General features: G+C 59.6%; 1 protein-coding gene across 4 annotated transcripts in view; it reads left to right on the top strand.

Moving 5' to 3' along the window:
• Nucleotides 1-12668, top strand: part of Igsf21 (immunoglobin superfamily member 21) — a 215993-nt gene extending 203325 nt beyond the window's left edge. For all 4 annotated transcript variants that reach the window (XM_047561331.1, XM_047561341.1, XM_047561351.1 and 1 more), the window contains 6 exons: nt 101-216; nt 2194-2668; nt 10877-10962; nt 11186-11378; nt 11718-11756; nt 12438-12668. In XM_047561331.1, the coding sequence (XP_047417287.1) occupies nt 101-216; nt 2194-2668; nt 10877-10962; nt 11186-11378; nt 11718-11756; nt 12438-12511 (983 nt within the window). In that variant the 3' untranslated portion in view covers nt 12512-12668. The remainder of the gene's footprint in view (nt 1-100; nt 217-2193; nt 2669-10876; nt 10963-11185; nt 11379-11717; nt 11757-12437) is intronic.
• Nucleotides 12669-17867: the final 5199 nt, after the last annotated feature.

Below are 17867 nucleotides of genomic sequence, written 5' to 3'. Positions count from 1 at the left end.
GCCCCGGGCTCACCTGGCGGTGCCCAGGCTGCCCGCCCCACTGGCTCCAGCTCTCTCCAGCCCCAGCGACCCCTTCTCTTCTGTGCTTCTCTTGGGACAGCTCCTCCCACCTCCATTGAAGTGGTGGCCGCGGACACGCCCGCCCCCTTCAGCCGCTACCAAGCCCAGAACTTCACACTGGTCTGCATCGTGTCCGGAGGGAAGCCAGCGCCCACGGTGAGTGCCTGGCAGCCCCGGCCCTCCTCCCTGCTGACCCCCTGCTTGCCCAGCCACAGATGTCACCTCTGCGCCCAGAGAGGGTGTGGTCCTCGGGGCTGGCGTCCAGCAGGCCCTCACTGCAGTTACTGAGCAGGACGGAGACAAGCGAGAAGGTGGAGGGAGGGGAAGGGCTTTCCACGTCCCCACGATGTGCTGGGACTCAGACCAGGTCCTTGGGCTTCAAGTCCAAGGCTCTTCCCAGGACCCCACGTGGTTCACAGAAGGGAAGGGAAAGATGGAAGGAAGAGGGGAGAGAGGAAAGGAGGTCGGAAGGAGGGAGGGAATGAGAGGGGGTTCCTCAGGTAACAAGAGTGGCCGCCTCCTTATCAGACCCCAGCCAGCCTCACTAAGAGTCTCGGGTCGGGTTCACGGGCATCTCGGCGACCTCTTGAAGGAAGAGGGTGGAACTTACCTGAACACCAGGAGCCTCGTTCCAGGCCTGCCCTGCAGCGCCCACGGAGGGTCCTGAGCAGGGAGCCCGCCTCCCGCCTCCACTTCCAGCTTCTGGCTGGAGGCGGAGGCCGACGGTGTCCCCGCCTTGAGTGCACAGAAGCAGCAGGGCCTGTCCCGTCCATCACATGTGCAAGCCCCTCAGGGCCACAGGCTGGGAAACTTTGAGCTTCGTGCCGCAGAGGACCCTCTCCGTTTTGCCATTTTTAATACTTCGGCTCTTGACCGTAGAAGCTCCATACACTGCTAGGCCTTAGCAAGAGGACGGAGGGTCCCCTGGTTGCAGATGTGACTCTCAGGCAGGGACCAGGGCTGTGGTCTGGGGGTCTGGCCCAACCCCGACTCCAGGACCTGGACCAGGTAGACCCAGCTGCTCAGGACAGTAGAAAGTGGTGTGTAGCAGCCCAGGACAGGCCCGCAGGCAGTGCAGAGGCCTGGGCGGGAGAGAAACAGGTGGGGCACAGGGACAAACAGCTGAAGAAACGGTAGCTTCGAAGCCACCAGATGTTGAAAGCAGGACATGTCCCCAAATGTTCCCCTTTGACCCCATAAAGAGGTCCACTCTCCCTAAAATCAGAGAAGTTGGTCTTTTCCACCCAAAGACAAATTCCTTTCCCAAAGGGGCAAAGGCAGCTTCCCACAGACCTGGGCCTGCGGCAAGTCACCTCCCGCCCCGCCGGGCTGGGCTTGCCTGCCGGGCTGCCATGGAGGGAGGCCGGGTGCGAGGTCTCCCGCGCCCTCTCTGGCTGTCTCTGTGGCTGTCTCTGTCTCTGCCTGCCTGTCTCTCCCTCCCTCTCTCCTCATCACCTCCCGTTCCAGGCATCTTACGTTTGTCTGGGACGTCAGAACTTGAAAGAAATTCTTTAACATACATTACAAACCTGCTTTTGAAGCACTTTAAAAAAAAAAAAAAGGCAAAGAAAGTGGGTAAAGTTCCGGAAAGCAGCCCTCACGTGCCTGGGAGCAGTTTCTGGGCTCTGTGACTCTGACAGATCCCGGCCACGCGTCATCCCATCCTCTCCCACCACCTCGCCTCCCCCGCCTGCGTCCCAGAAAACGGCTTCCGCCCTCCCCTCTCCTTGTCTCCTATCAATTTATTTATCTGACTTATTAAAAAACGCACCCAATCCCCACAGGCCTCCGGGCGCACGTACCAAAATAACAAGGCAGCAAATTAGATTAAATGCCGCCTCTCAGACTCCGAGTCCCCATCGGCAGAGGAGGGAGACGTCCTGCCCCCTCCCCGAGGCCCCCACTGTCCCTTCTGCCTCTGACGCCATCCCCTCTCCTCCAAAGCCCACTGCCCTGTGCAGGCTTATTTAAATACCTGCAGCCCCGCAAAGTGGATGGACAGACCTCCTTACAGATCAGGAAACCGAGGGAAAGGACTGGGGGCCCCTCTGGAAGAACACCCGGAGGAGTAGGTGCTGGAAGAACCGGCACCCACCCCCGGACCCCGTCCTCATAGCCTCCTTGCGATTTCAGGTCTACTTCAAACGGGACGGGGAACTCATCGATGCAGTGCCGCTGTCCGAGCCGCCGGCTGCAAGCTCCGGCCCCCTGCAGGACAGCAGGCCCTTCCGCGGCCTCCTGCACCGCGACCTGGACGAAACCAAAATGCAGAAGTCACTGTCCCTCCTGGACGCAGAGAACCGGGGCGGGCGTCCTTCCACGGAGCGCCCCTCCCGCAGCCTGACCCCGGATCCCAGCCTGCTCCTGCAGCCGACCACCGAGAACGTCCCGGAGACCGTCGTGAGCCGCGAGTTCCCCCGCTGGGTGCACAGCGCGGAGCCGATCTACTTCCTGCACCACAGCCGCGCCCCGGGCAGCGACGGCACCGTGGAGGTGCGCGCCCTGCTCACCTGGACGCTCAACCCGCAGATCGACAACGAGGCCCTCTTCAGCTGCGAGGTCAAGCACCCGGCGCTGTCGATGCCCATGCAGGCAGAGGTCACGCTGGGTAAGGCTGGCGCACGACCCTTCTGCTGACCCCCGGCAGGGCTGGGTGCTGGGGGGACGCTAGGAAGGGTCCCTGGGCTGCTGAAGATGGCGATGGAGAGGGACGCAGTGGAAGCGGGTCAGCCCCACGACAGTCCGTCTTAGGAGGTTTACCGAGTGGACTGGAGGAAATGGGAGGTTCCTGGAAGCCGGGGTGAGGCTTGAACATCAGAGGCCAGCGAGCCGGCTGGATAGGGTCAGGGTCACAAGAGGCCAGGAACCCAGAAGGTCACAGCAAGGCTGGTGAAGGATTCTAGGTTGCAGTCAGAAGCATGGGAGGTGACAGGGGGTTTTCTGGATCAAATGAGGGGCCAGTGGGCTCAGGGCCAATGCAGGTGAGGCTGCAGGCTTGCTGATTGAGGTCAGCCCTCCTGGAGGTCATAGGAAGCCTCTCTGGCTGGGTTGGGACCCACAGGACTGGGGAGGATGTGACTCCAACTCACACTGATTTCATGTACCGATTCCCTCCCGTGTGCCAGGACCATCCCCTTCCATTCTTGCAGCGGAAGTTTGCCATCATTCCATTTTACAGATGAGCAAAACTGAGGCTGGGTGCGGCTCCAGGACCTGAGTTGCTCACCTGTATTAGCAGAGCTGGGATTTCAAGCCTGGTCTACTGCTTTCCTCACCCCCCACAATGCCAGCCACTGATGTCACCAGCCCTGGGCCAGGTACCCTTGGCTGGTTGTGGGCTAGTTCCCTGAAGACCCTTTAAAATGGCCTTTGGATTTCCACAGGCCACCTGCCCACAGCAGGTGAAAATCGTAAGGACGGTGTCTGCAGCTCCATGACACCTGTACTGAACCCCCCACCTACACACAGGAAGTCACTTTTCTTGTGTTAACTCATTGGCTGCTCACGGGAAGCCAGTGAGGCTGACCCATCACCATCCAGGTCACAGACCAGGAACCAGGCCTGGGAGGTCACTCAAGTGGCCCCAGGCAGGGGTGGGGGGTCAAAGGCAGGCGGAGTCTTGTCCTTGTCCCTGTCCCACGTCATCTGTCACAGGCCCCTCCTCCTGGGTACCGGGGGCTTGCCTTCTTCCACGGAGGTCTCCCAGGACCCTGTAAGAACAGCCCCATGCTTGGGACTGGGGTCTTTTCAACCCAGAGCCCGCTCAGACCCTCCCACCTGGTCAGCCCTTCCCTACTCTGGCCCCTCCATCTTTCCCACAGCCCCTCCTGCCCAGGCAGAGCGGCCCCAGCCTTCATCTGGCTGCTTGTCCATCAGAGCCACCGGCCCCCTGGTGGAAGGAAGCACTTTCTGAGGCCTAGCTACCCTGCCCCTCCCCACAAGAAAGAGGACCAGACAGGACTTCAATTCAGCCCGTGGAAGGAGAGCTGGGTGCTGCCCACCCCACACCACGCACTCGCCTGCCCCAGCCCCAGGGGCTCCCTTACGGGAGCCGTCCCTGTGGGCACCACGCCACCAACAGTGAGGGAAGGAAAGGCCCACTCACAGCCCCTGGGCAGGGACTGCCACATCTGTGCACCCTGGGGAAGTGGTGACAGGGAGGCAGCAGGTGACTGGGGAGAAGAATGGGAGCCGCGCAGGTGCAGGGAGCCAGGCTGCGCAAGAGCTGCCTCACCTGGTACCCGGACCCAACGCTCTGGCCATTCCGACGTCACTCCTGTCCCCTGCCTCATGGATGAGGGACCGGGACTTAGGGTGACTACCCCCACATCAGCCAGCCAGGGCGTCAGCACCCAGAGCCCGCCATCCTCACCACGGTCCTCCGCCACCCATGGGGCCGGCCCTGAGGATGCGCAGAGCCGGTGGGTGGGGCCAGCGGGGAGTGCGGGAGCTGGGGGGCAAGTGTGCTCGCCTTGCCCTGCTGGGCACCCTGCACTCTGGGGCGCGACGGGGATGGAGGAGATGACCTGGGGGCACAGAATCCAAGCATCTGGCAAGGACTTTGAAGGTCAGTCCACTAAAGGCCAGGGCTGGTCTCCTACCATGGACCTTCACGTGGGCCGTTCCCTGCCAGGGATGTTGCCTGCAGTTCGATAGCCACCTGCTCCAGAAAGCCTCCTCCAGTCCTTCCAGCTGGAAGGACCTCTCTGCACCCTGTACTGCTGGCGTTGCCACTGCCTTGTGATCTGGATCCCTGGCGCCTGTGGCCCCGGAACCTCTCTTGGTAGAGGGCAACACATTCTTCCCAGCGATGGAGCCAGAGGCCTCAGGACCGCCAGCGCGCCCAACCTTCTCATGTCCGGGTCCAAACCGTGGTCCAGCCCTGGCCCATCTACCCAGAATACATCCCAGCCCCGCTCTGCTCCTGCCCCGCCCCTGCCCCTGCCCCGCCCCTGCCCCTGCCCCGCCCCTGCTCCTGCTCTGCCCTGCTCCTGCCCCGCCCCTGCTTCCCAGCCCCGCTCTGCTCCTGCCCTGCTCCTGCCCCGCCCCTGCTTCCCAGCCCTGCCCCTGCTCCTGCCCCACCCCTGCTCCTGCCCCACCCCTGCTCCCAGCCCCACCCCTGCTTCCCAGCCCCGCCCCTGCTCCTGCCCCACCCCTGCTCCTGCCCCACCCCTGCTCCCAGCCCCTCCCCTGCTCCCAGACCCGCCCCTGCTTCCCAGCCCCTGCTCCCCAGCCCCCTGGGCCCACCCACCTAAGCACCATCAGTTCACACCTGGATTGTTACAGTCACTCCAAACTGCCTTTGTGCTTCCACTTTTGCTCTATCCCATTCTCCGCTCTGCTTGATCTACTTAAAATATAAATCGGATCATGACACACATGTCCACCTGCCCCTAACCCTCCAATGTAGACAAAAGATTGATAGAACAGAATAGGGCCCAAAAAGAGGCCCACAAGTATAGAGTCAATTGATTTTTGACAAAGACCCCGAGGCTATTGAGCAAGGAGAGAGGAGTCTTTTTTAACAAATGGACCCGGAGCTCCCCAATGCGCATAGGGAAAATTGGACCTGGACTCCTGCCTCTCGCACACAGGAGTTAATTTGAAATGAATGATGGACTTAAGTGTAAAAGCCGGCATCATAAAGCTTCTGGAACAGAATGTAGAAAAACGTCTTTATGACATTGGGGTGGCAAGGAACTTTTAGAGCAGTCACAAAAAACACGAAATAAAAAACTGAAAATTGGTTGGTTGGACTGGATCAAAATTCAAATCTGCTTACAAGAAGAACTCTTCAAGAAAATTACAAAGCACAATACAGAACGAGAGATTAAAAAGTCTCCATACACATATCCAGCAAAGCGTCAGTACCCAGGATACGGGAAGAACTGCTACATATCCATGAGAGACAGCCTGCTTTTTAAGTAAAAATTTGCAAATGGCCCATAAATATACACAAAGTTGTGTGCATTATGAATCAGGGAAATGAAGATTAAAACTTCAACGAGAGTATTTTATAACCATTAGTCTGGCTAAAACAAATCTTTTTAATTCTTTCATTTTATTTTAGAGTGCCGAGGATGGAACCAGGCCCTTGTGCTTACTAGGCAAGCACTCTGCCACCAAGCCACATCCCCAGTCAAACTGGCTAAATTTTAAAAACTGACAATACCAAATGTTGACAAGGAGACAGAATAGTCAGAACCCTCCTGCACTGCTGCCAATGTCAGATAGTACTACCCCCTCGGAAAACCCATACTTTCTTTCAAAGACAGAAAGACCTCCACTCCATGAGCAAGAGAATTGATCTCAGAGAAATGAAAAATATGTCCACAAAGATTTGGACCTGAATGTTCACCACAGGTTTATTCACGCACCACCAACAAAAAATAAAACTGAATAATTCAAATGCCCTTGGTTAGCAAGAGGGATAAACAAGTTTGCAGCATGTTTATATAATGAAATACTTTTCATTCTTTCAAATGAATGAGCTTCTGAACCAACAGTGATGAAGCTTAACAACATTATGTTGAGCAAAAAAAAATCAGATAATGAAGAGCGCACACTGTGTGTGAATCCACTTCTGTGAAATTCTAGAACAAGGAAACAAATCTCTGTGAGAGAAATTGAACAGTACTTATCTATGGAGAGTGGAATTTAACAGGAAAGAAACATAAGGGACCCTCTAGAGTGATGGAACATTCTAGAGTTTGATCAGGACGGTGGTTACGTCCATTCTTTTGTATCAAAATTCATCAGATTGTGCACTTAAGAACAGAGCATTTCCTGATAGGTAAATTTTTATCACAATTTAAGAAGGTTTGAAGAAAGAGGAGAGACCCAGTTCACCTGGCCACCATGACATCCAACCCAAATCCCAGCTCCTTACTGTGGCCTCCGAGACACTTGTTCTATAACTCTCGCTTCTGCTCTGTCTGCTCCACCCCAGGCCCCTCCTCACTCTTGCCGCGTGCTCAGGCCACCTCTGAGACTGTGCTCTGACTTTCCTTTCTTCCTGGAAAAGCCTCACCCCAGACACTTTCAATTCCTCCATCCAAGCCTCTACTCTCCCTAACACAGCCTCTTCCTCCTGGCCCTTCCGCCCCCACCCTCACTTGTCTTCTGGGGTGACACTCATCTCCACCTGCAAGGATAGTCTCTATTTCCTTACCGTTCACACCCACCCCTGGGATTTGAGTTGCATATGGGCAGGTCTTTAAATCACCATATTCATATGATACAGGGCTCAGAAAAAAAAAAAAAACTCATGTGTTATTTAATAAACCTTGTTGAATAATTAGTTAGCTAATATTTCTCTGGGTTGTTGTGAAGATTAAGAAAGGCAGTATGTACAGAGTGTGTAGCATAGTGACAGAGTAAGTATTCAGTAAATGTAAACTGCCATTATTATTAATCATTGCATCCCCAACACTGCCCTCCATAGTAACTGATGCAAATTAGGTGTGCAGGAAATAATTAGATGGATGGAGCAGACGAATGAATGGGTGGTTGGGCAGATTGCTAGATTTGTGGGTGGACAGTTGGGTGGAGGGATGGATGGATGATGGATGAAGGGATTGGGTAGGTGGGTGGAGGGATGGATGGATGAATGCATGCATGAAAGGATGGGTGGATGGATGGATGGACGGATAGGTGGATGATGGGTGGAGGGATGGAGGGATGGATGGATGGACGGATAGGTGGATGGATGGATAGATGGGTGGGTGGGTAGGTGGAGGGATGGATGGATGGATGGATGGATGGATAGGTGGGTGGATGGGTGGAGGGATGGAGGGATGGATGGATGGATGGATGGATGGATGGATGGATGGATAGATGGATGGATGGATGGATGGACAGGTGGATAGTTGGATAGGTGGATGGGTGGGTAGGAGGAGGGGTGGATGGATGGATGGATGGATGGATGGATGGATGGATAGGCAGACAGGTGGATGAATGAATAGGTGGGTGGGTGGGAAGGTGGAGGGATGGATGGATGATGGACGAAGGGATTGGATAGGTGTGTGGATGGAAGGATGGATGGACAGGTGGATGGATGGACGGACAGGTGGATAGATGGATAGGTGGATGGGTGGGGTAGGTGGAGGGGTGGATGGATGAATGGATAGGTGGACAGGTGGATGGATGAATGGGTGGGTGGGAAGGTGGAGGGATGGATGGATGATGGACAAAGGGATTGGATAGGTGTGTGGATGGAAGGATGGATGGACAGGTGGAGGGGATGGACGGACAGGTGGATGGATGGATGGCTGGGTGGGTGGGAGGATGGGGTGGATGGTTGGGTGGAGGGGTGGGTGGGTAGATGGATGAGTTGCTGTCTTAATGAACAGCCAGAATTCCTGAGGAAGCCTAGAGGAACTTCCCTTTAGACTTCATAGCACTCTATCAGGATGCTCAGGGGTGGAAGGAGGGGTGTTGATATAGTCAGGGTCTCTGGCATTTCCCGGAGCCGAGAGGTGTCACTTCTGGTCCCCCACCGTGCTCTGGTCTCCCTCTCTGCTGCATTTCAGAGCCTCTCTTAAGCCAGTGTAGCCTGTTCTGCCCACTCGCAGGTAAGAGGACATGTTGAGCTGACTTATCCAAGCCATACAGCCAGAGTAGAGGATTCTGGTCTCTGGACTCCTGCCCTCCCTGCGGGGGCAGAGTGTGAGAGGAGTGAACATGGGGAGACGGAGACGTGCCTTCCGGAGCTCTCCGTGTGGTGTTCTAGAGGCAGGCGAGGGACAGACTCAGACTGCCAGGAGCCGCCCCTGGACTTCCCAGCTAGTGGAGGGTGACAGCAGCCAGCCTGGCGACCGGCAACAGCAGCCGCAGCGAGGGAGGGAGGCGGGGGTCACGTGCTCATCTGTTGGCAGGTGCTGGGAAAGAGCCCAGAGAGGCTGCCTGGGTGGAAGAGCCACCAGCCTCCTCTACCTGGGATCTGAGCCTGGGAGACACCAGGGGACGCCAAGGCCTGCTTTTGTCACCTTCCTTGCAGTGTGACCTCCTGGAGGTCAGTTTTAAAGGCCTGCAAAATGGGTTCCCGGTGACCCGCCTTATAAGCACGGGCATGGAGTGAGCCCTACCGCGGAGTCTCTGGTGGCAGGCAGCATGTCAGCTCCTCCCTGTCGGGGCAGCAGGCCGGGGCCCAGGCCTGAGGAACTAGGCATGGCCTCTGGAGAGCAGGACAGAGCGCCTGAGCTGGGAGGGCGCAGCCTTCTGCGGGGCCGCCCTCAGCGCCCTTGGTGGCTGCGCAGCAGCCCCCGGTGCCGGGCAGGGCTTCCCATTTGCACGCCAACCCGGACAGGGCCTGAGTGAAGGAGGCCGGAAGGTGGCTCGCCCTCGCCGAGCCGTGGATCCCTTCCCGGGACCATCTGGAGGGGCCAGAGGTGAAATCAGATCAGGCGGTAGGTGCTGCAGCGCGGGTGGGCTCTGGGGTCCAGGAGGCCGACGTTCGCCCTCAAGGGCGGTGCGCTTGCCAGCTGCCACCAGACCCTGGTTCCCCGCCCAGTACCAGGAGAAAAAATAAAGAAAAACAGTGAGGCCAGGCCGCCATCTCAGGGGCGGTGGGTGGCGAGGGGTGCGGCCAGGTCCGCAGGTGCGTGGGGAAAGGCTACCTGGGGCGGAGGACACAGAAGGCTGCCCACCGCGCAGCTGGAGAGGGCGGGCCCTGCCTCCTGCCCCGCCTCCCTCGCGGGCTCCGCCCTCGCCCCACGTGGCCTCTCAGCTGTCGCGCGTCGTTAATTAATAGTTCTTGGGTCTCATTCTCAGAGAATGGGCTGGCAGTGCCTGGGAGACCACCCACGTCTGCCAGCTGCAGAGACTTCCGCTCTGAGCACTGGGGGAAGGAGGGCGCCGGGGCGGCCCGGGCCACCCGGGGACACAGCTTTCTCCCACTGCCACTGCTGGAGAGGGTGCACAGAGCCCAGAACCCCAAAGCCCCAACGCTGGCTTCCCGCCCTGGAAGCTGAGCAGGAGTGTCCCTACTTGCCACCCCTGTAGCCTGCCTGGGTGCCACACCCTGGCTGCTCCCTCCCCCAGGCACCTTCCCGTGACCACCAGCTCTGAGGACAGCACCCACTACCTCTCACCGCCCCCAGCTGGCATTTTGCTTCCAAGTTCACAGGTGATGTCTCCCTGGTACACGGTGGAAGCTCGGGGTGAGCGGGTGCTGGACTGGTTTTGCTATGTCCTCCCCTCGATCCACGGAAGGCCAGGGTCTCCCAGCACAGTCCACCCTCCCCTGAGAGCCCAGAGACCCCTTGGGAAGATTACCCTGGTGGACGGAACCCTGGATCTGGAGACAGGAGACCCGGGTTGGGGTCCTGCGTCTCCCTCACCACGTGACCTCTGGCAAGTCCCCTGTGACTCGGTCTCAGTGAACTCAACTGGGCATCTGGGACACTGATGGCTGAACCCGCCTCACCAGGGCTTCGTGACTGGGGGACTCCGGTGGTCTGGCTCGGGCAGTTGACCATCTGAGGGCCACCCTGATGCCATCCCGTGTGTCCCACGGGTCTGTACCTGTCCGCTGCTCGTCTCTCCCGCTGATGAGTGAACCTTACCAGGGCAAGGACCGAGTCCTGTCCCAACGGGTCCCCAGGTCCCGGGCAGGGTCGGTCCCCGGCTGGGCTTGGGGAACTGGAACCAATGGCCAGTCGAGGGAGCAGTAGGCTTGGAGCCCCCGACGGAGATCGGCTGGTCCCGGTGCCGAGCGCTGGAGCAGAGCCTTCCCTTCCGTGTGCCGACTCCCTTTCCTCGCTGGTCACCCCTGCTGCCCGCACGTGCCTTCCTGACCTGACCTTCCTCCCTACAGTGGCTCCCAAAGGACCCAAAATCATGATGACGCCCAGCAGGGCCCGGGTGGGGGACACGGTGAGGATCCTGGTCCATGGATTTCAGGTCAGCCTCCCTCTGAGCCCGTGGGGGTGGCGGTGCAGGCTCCCTCCCAGGGCACCAGGGTTCCTGGGGACACTCCTGCGCCCTTCCTGTCCTCTGGCCACCGCCAGCTGGCCGCAGTCCCCAGTCTGGTTAATGGCAGAGCCAGGTCCCACGAGAAGGGCAGAGCTATCCTGCGGTGGAGCCAGGCCTGCCTCTGACCCCCGTCCCCTGCTCTGGCCAACAGAACGAAGTCTTCCCGGAGCCCCTGTTCACGTGGACACGGGTGGGGAGCCGCCTGCTGGACGGCAGCGCGGAGTTCGCGGGGAAGGAGCTGGTGCTGGAGCGCGTGCCCGCCGAGCTGAATGGCTCCATGTACCGCTGCACGGCCCAGAACCCGCTGGGCTCCACCGACACGCACACGCGGCTCATCGTCTTCGGTAGGCGGCACTCGGCGGGGCGCGGGCGGCCGGAGGCCTGTCTCAGAGCAGTCCCCGAGGAGGCGGCGGCAAGCCCAAGTCTGCTCATTTGCCCTGAGAAGGTGCCCACCTGGGAGGCAGTGCAGTCCAGTGGTCATGACCCCGATGGCCGGTTACAACCCCAGCTCTGACACACGCTGCCCAGCCTCCCTCAGTTTCTCCATCTGTAAAACGGGCTGATGGCACAGGCTGTGGAGAGGTCGGGGCCGCATGTCCTGCCACAGTGCTGGGTGAAGGGGCTCCCTCCCTGGTCCGGGGGGCCGTCCACTCTCATGGTCTCTTTCTCTTCCTCTCCAACAGAAAACCCAAATATTCCCAGAGGAACGGAGGACTCCAATGGTAAGTCTCCACTCCCAGGCCTTCCTGCTTCAAAGGCAGTGATTCTCGAGGTTCCAGGCAGCTCTGGTCCCCCTGACTGTCCCTCTCCTCAGGCAGGTCATCGCCCTCCTGCTGGGCAGAGTGAGGGTCAAGCTTGGTCAGAGGTGGGCACTGAGGCATTCAGGGGGCCCTGGGACCCCAAAGTACCTGGCTAGGTTTTGGGGAGCCCAGTGTGTCCCCTGCCCATCTCTGGTGTCTGGAACACTCAGCTACCTGGACCCCCAGGGGATATGTCCAGCAGTGACCATGGGCTGTGTTTTGGGGCCCTAAGGACTCTGTAGGACAGCAGGGAACACAGATTCCTCAGCTGGGGTCCTCCGTACTGCCCTCTCTGGGCTGCACCCCACAACCTGAACATCACCCGGGGGACCCGGACACCGCTCCCAGGCCGCCCCCACCCCCCACGCACACTGAGCCCACCTCGCCGTTCCTGGTGGACACTCCCCCTCCCGGTCCCTCCGGACAATCCTGAGAGCCACGGGGAAGCCCGGCTGGCCCGTCAGGCCTGGGTGGGGACAGGGTCACAGACAGCGAGGCGGGCTGGTTGGCGGGGCTGGGGTCTGAACCCTGTCCACCCTGCTGGGGACAGCCAGGCCCGGCTGGCGGGTCTGAGGGCCCTGACGCTGCCGCCTGCCCGCGCAGGTTCTGCTTCCGGCCCTGCCGGCGTCCGGCTCACCTTGGTGCTCGCCCTGACAGTGGCCCTGGAGCTGACGTGAAGGCGCCCCCTGGCCTGAGCTCGTCTGGCACTGATATCTCTGCGACCGGGTTTCATTCCTTTTCTAAACTATTTCCAGTCTCGTTCTTAGTCTCTTTCTGTCTGTGTCTTGGCTTCTTCAATCGGTTTAATTAAAACAAACAGACCAATTTTCCCCACTCTGGTGCGTGGCTCTGTGTTCTTCCTCAGCTCCCTCGCAGCCACTGGCACCTGCTGGCACCCCGAGCTGGGACAGGCACAAAGGAGGTGGACCTCCCTGACAGAAGGTGGACGTGTGGCCATTGTCTCACCCAGACCCTAACAGCCAGGTGTGGGAAGTGGCCAGAGACTCTCAGAAACCACAAGATCCCTCAGGCACAAGTGCAATAGTCAGCCATTGCTCAAGTAATGCTGCGTAAGGAGCCGACCCAAATCTCACTGGCGTGCGTGCAACCAGTGTGGATGACCATGTGCAGTTGGAGTGGCTCAGTGAACTAGTCTGGGCCCAGCTGGGCAGCTCTGCTTCAGGCAGCAGGCCAGTGGGGTCGCCTTCCATCCAGGTGGGCTCGGCTCCCCATACATTTCTTCATTCTGTGGGCGTTTGTCCCGGAGCCCAGGTGCATCAGCTTCCCACCACTATAACAAAATACCTGAGATCATGAACATGAAGAGAAAGGTTATTTGGGTTCATGGTTCTGAGTTGCCAATCCATGATCAGCTGACCCTGTTGCTTTTGGGCCCATGGTAGGAACATGTTCACAACAGAACCACTTACGTCATGAAGAAGGAGCAAGCAGGAGGAACAGGGTCCCACAGGGTCCCACCCCCCACCTAAGGACCTCCCACTAGACCCCTAAACATTCCACCACCTCCCAGGCCACCCTGGGGACCAAGCCTTTAACACACAGACCCCAACTCCAGCAGGGGGAGGAGCAGAGCTTGAGAAGAAGCACAAACGCAAGGGCGTTCTAGGCCTGGGCCCGTGGGGTCCGAGAACACTCCTTGGCCAAAGCACACCGATGGCCAGTCGCAGCCACACGTGTCAGTGGTGGTTTTCCCAGAACCCTCTGCTCCACCACAAGCGTCCACATGTCATTCACCTCTCAGCTCAGGAGGAAGGGGTCCACGGGAGGGAGGGGTCGACCCCTCTGAGCCGTAGCCAAGGCTTGAGCAGCCAGGAGGAGACCGCATGGGAAGCAGCGTTCATGGGACAGACCAGGCCACGCTGCAGGGACCGCTCAGCCCCCAGTCTTACTGGATTAACACACCAGAGGTGACCGTGGGCTCACAAACACCCGAGTTAGGTCGAGCAGCCCCTTCCTCCTCTTAGTTACATTCTGGAACCCCCGCCCTCTGGATGGTCCAGGGCAGGGAGGGGGCTGGAGGGTCACCTCGGCAGGCAGGTTAATGATGCTCTGGAGATGTCCCTACCCTAATCCCCAGAGCCTGACACTATGTTACCTTCCACGGCAAAACAGACCGTGCTGATGTGAACAGCATCCTGGGTTATCCAGGGCCCCGTGCAATCAAAGGTTCTTACAGGAAGCAGGCAAGAGGGTCAAAGGCAGGGGGACGGGACAACAGAAGCAAGAGATGAAAGTGACATAGGGAGGGCCACTGGTCCCAGACTGTACTTGGACTCTCAAAACCGGCAAGGGCACAGGAACAGATTCTCACGGGCCCCTCCGGAAGGAAGCAGCCTTGCCAACCCCTATATCCCTGAAGATCGTTTCAGACTTCTGACTCTGGAATGCTATGGTAATAATTTCATGTTTTTCCAAGTGTCTTGTTATAGCAGCAGGTGGGAAACTCATACGATCAGACAGGATGTGATTGAGGGCCAGGCCTAGGAGTGCAGGGACATCTCGGCCTAAAGCTCATTGGTCAGGAGTAGTCACATGGCCAAAACGAGTTGCAAGGAGTGCTGGGAATGTAGTCTTTGTGAGTACCCTGGAAGAGGAAATGGGCAGTGAACCCAGAGCACTGCCCATCGCAGAGATGCGCAAGGGCCATGGGCTTCTCCCTCCCCAGTCACTGAGACTGCAGGGCCTGGGCACACACACCAGGCTGGGCATCGGGCAGTGTCTCCATCCTCTTGCCATCTCCCCAGCCCCTTGACCCTGGCCAAGTCAGGACCTGGGTGCCCAGCACAAGTGTCTCCACACTGCCTGCCGGATCCTGGACTCCCTGGCTTCCCCTGGACTCCAGCCTCAGATCCAACTCGCCACTGCGGTGCCCTCCCGGCTGGAGAGCCAGAGTGCTCCACCCTTGGTGGCCCTTCCCAAACATGCACCTCCCCACCTCCCCTTCCCTGGGCGAGCGTCGCCGTGGATCCGTGGCTCAGGGGGAGTGCGTCACTATTGTCCTGTGTCCACACCTGTCCTGATGCCTCCGCATCAGCCTGGGCTGACTGTCCTCTCCACACTCACCCAACCCCACACGGCCCCCTCCTGCCGTGGCACCGCCTTCGCCCCACCGGGTCTGAGGTCTCCTCAGGCCAAAGCTCGGGCTCCCGCCAGCCCGGGGACCTTTCAAGCTTAAGTCACGGGGCTGGGGACGCAGCTGTGTGGCAGGCGCTTGACTGGCACACAGGAGCCCCGGGTCCTGCCCCAGCCTGGCTGGATGAGCGAGGCATCCTGGGGCCCCTCCCACCCGCTCAGAAGGTTCCAGAGGCTCCCACCGCACAGGACATCAAGCACACCCGTCGTGCCAGTGACTCAGGAGGCTGAGGCAGGAGGATCACGAGTTCAGAGACCAGCCTGGGCAAGACGGCAAGGCTGTCAGAAAAAAAAGCATCCTGCAGACCCCGCAGGCCCCGCCCCCGCCTGTCCCCCCGCAGGCCCCGCCCCCGCCTGTCCCTCCACAGGCCCCGCCCACACTTGCCCCACAGGCCCCGCCCCCGCCTGTCCCCCCACAGGCCCTGCCCCTGGCTGTCCCCTGACTTCGTCTCATTTCAGGCCCGCTCCTCGCTGGGCTCTTGGGACACTCAGACCCCTTCCTTCCGGAGGGCCTTTGCCCCGCTGCTCCATCCGCCTGGGACTCACCTCCCGGTGTGGGCTGGCTCCCGTCCCCATCTAGAAGGTAGCCCGGCCACGCCCCTGGAGGGACCCGCCCTCATGCCCCTCTGCACCAGGCCACCTGGGCTTCAGCACGCACAGGCCACCACCTAACGCTCTTCCCGTTTACCTGTCTCCTGGTGGACAGCGGCTGGTCACTTGGGCAAGGACCCGAGGAGAGCGACTTGCAGATGGAGACTTCCGTGGCCTCAAGGTCTCAGTCCGGGTCCACTGGCTCCGTTGCTTTGGGCCCAAGTGAGGCAGAGGAGGTCATGGCGGAAGGGCGTGGAGGAGCCGGCTGGCAGCCTGGAAGCAGAGCCAGCGAGGAGGGAGCATGGAAAGCCCCTCAGGGCCCTGGGCCTCCTTCCTCTGGCCAGGACCCCCTCCTGCAGCTCCTGTCACCTCTCCGTCCCCTGGAATTACTAACCCACCCACTGGATGAGCCCACTGGGGGCAGAGTCCCCAGGCCCAGGGCGTGCAGGCGGGAGACGCTGTTCTCAGGCGGGAAGGCGGGTCAGCCGAGGAGAGCCGGGGCCATCAGTGAGCTCCGGAGAACAGAGGTGGGCAGGGACGGAGGGGGGATAGTCTGGACAGGGGACAGCCGGGCGGAGGCGCTGAGGCCGGACAGCTGGGCCTGGACTTGCAGGAAAGCTGAGTCTCCCAGGCCCAGTCGTCCACCCGGCAAATACTCATCGGCTGCCCACCAGGCACCGGTGGTGAGGTGGATGCTGCGGACACACTCACTCTGTGGCTCTCAAGGGTCACCCGTCAGCACCAGTGCTGTGTGACGAACACGGCAACCTGCAGGGCCGTCACGCCCTGGCCGCTGCTGATCAGATCACCTCTGACTGGCCAAGGCTGGGCTTGCTCTCGGGTCCTCAGAGCTGGTGGGTCCGCTGGGGGTGGGATGGTCCAGAGTGGCAGCCGCCAGGGGCCAGGATGACTGAGCTCTGCTCCATGGGGTCTCTCGGGCTCCAGTGGCCGGCCCAGCCCGGGAGCGCAGAGGAGAAAGAGCGAGAGAGCGACAGCGCCGGGTGTGCGGCCTCGCAGCCGCCGAGAACTCGCACTGTGCCTCCCCTGAGTCTTGTGGGCCAGGGCAGGTCCCAGGGCCAGCCCTGAGTGGAGGGTGGAGAGAGATTCCCCTTTCTGCTGGGAGGACCCAAAAAGTCACATGGAGGAGGTGGGGACACCAGGAAGGAAGGGCTTGGAGGCATTTACGACCCACAGCAGCCCCGCAGTCTGAACTTGATGTTCTAGCATCTTGGTCTCCCACGAACCATGTTTCCTACCCTCATTTAAGCCCAATGTCTCCTCACAGCAATTTCTCTTGTACATGTACGAGAAATAAGCGATCCATTCATGCAATCAACATCGGCATGCCCGCATTGGTCCAACAGATAGCGATGCTGAAGTCGATGACTTCAGTTGCTGAAGGCGCTCAGATACTCATCAGTGTATAAACATTAGAGCTAGATCAGCAGGCAACAACCACATGGTACCACCCGCCTCTTCAACCTACTTCCTTCTTCTCCCAAACCCTGTTCCATCTCACATGAACCGCCTGTCCCCTCTGGTGCCTGTCGGTGATTCTACATAAGCCTCTGTTGCACAATGCTTCTGCCTGTTTTCTGAAAGAAATTTCAAGAAACAGATTTGTTCCCTCTCTTTCCCTTGATAGAGGGAAGTCTGCATAGGCATGAAATTGGAATTGCTTTGCCTTATTAACAGCATGGTTTTTGGGCTCCACTGACCACCCCTCCCCACCCAGCGTATGAATGTCTCAGCAGCAAGCGGATGAACCTCATCGAGTGGCAGGGGACACGCCTGGAAGGCTGGCTGGCGGATCGGGGGCCAGGGGTGAGCAGCCTTCTGCTTTGGCCTTGAGTCTGAGGACTTTGAAGCCGGGACTGGGGCGTGGGGACAGGTGCGTCACGCAGGGCCCAGCTGGGAAGGGGCTGGGTCCCCCTGTCCACCCGCTGGCTCGGTCGCTCCCTGGACTCACCTGAGCAGCTCCAGCAGCCGGGCGCCCGGCTGCAGAGGCCCCACCCGCTGGGGGATGGGCTTGGCGCCAGGACCACAGGACCACAGGGCGCCTGCTGGGGTCAGGACCAGGGGCCTCACAGCTGCCCCGGCCAGGTGGGCCCAGGTGCTGGACGAGTCTCAGGGACGAGCCAAAGGCTTCATGTCCCCGGGAGCGAGACGCCCCGAGTTGCGTCCAGTTTCTAGGGTCACCTGGGGCACGTCCCCCTGAAACAAGCCAGACCATGGCTGCCCCATTCCTGGTCCCTTGGAAGCCCCCTCTCCGTCCACTGTTCCTTCCGC

Source organism: Sciurus carolinensis, chromosome 1 (genome assembly GCF_902686445.1).
Source record: "Sciurus carolinensis chromosome 1, mSciCar1.2, whole genome shotgun sequence".
Lineage (NCBI taxonomy): Eukaryota > Metazoa > Chordata > Mammalia > Rodentia > Sciuridae > Sciurus > Sciurus carolinensis.
Note: the sequence above shows the minus strand (reverse complement) of the source record. Positions and strands in the feature narration are given on the sequence as shown.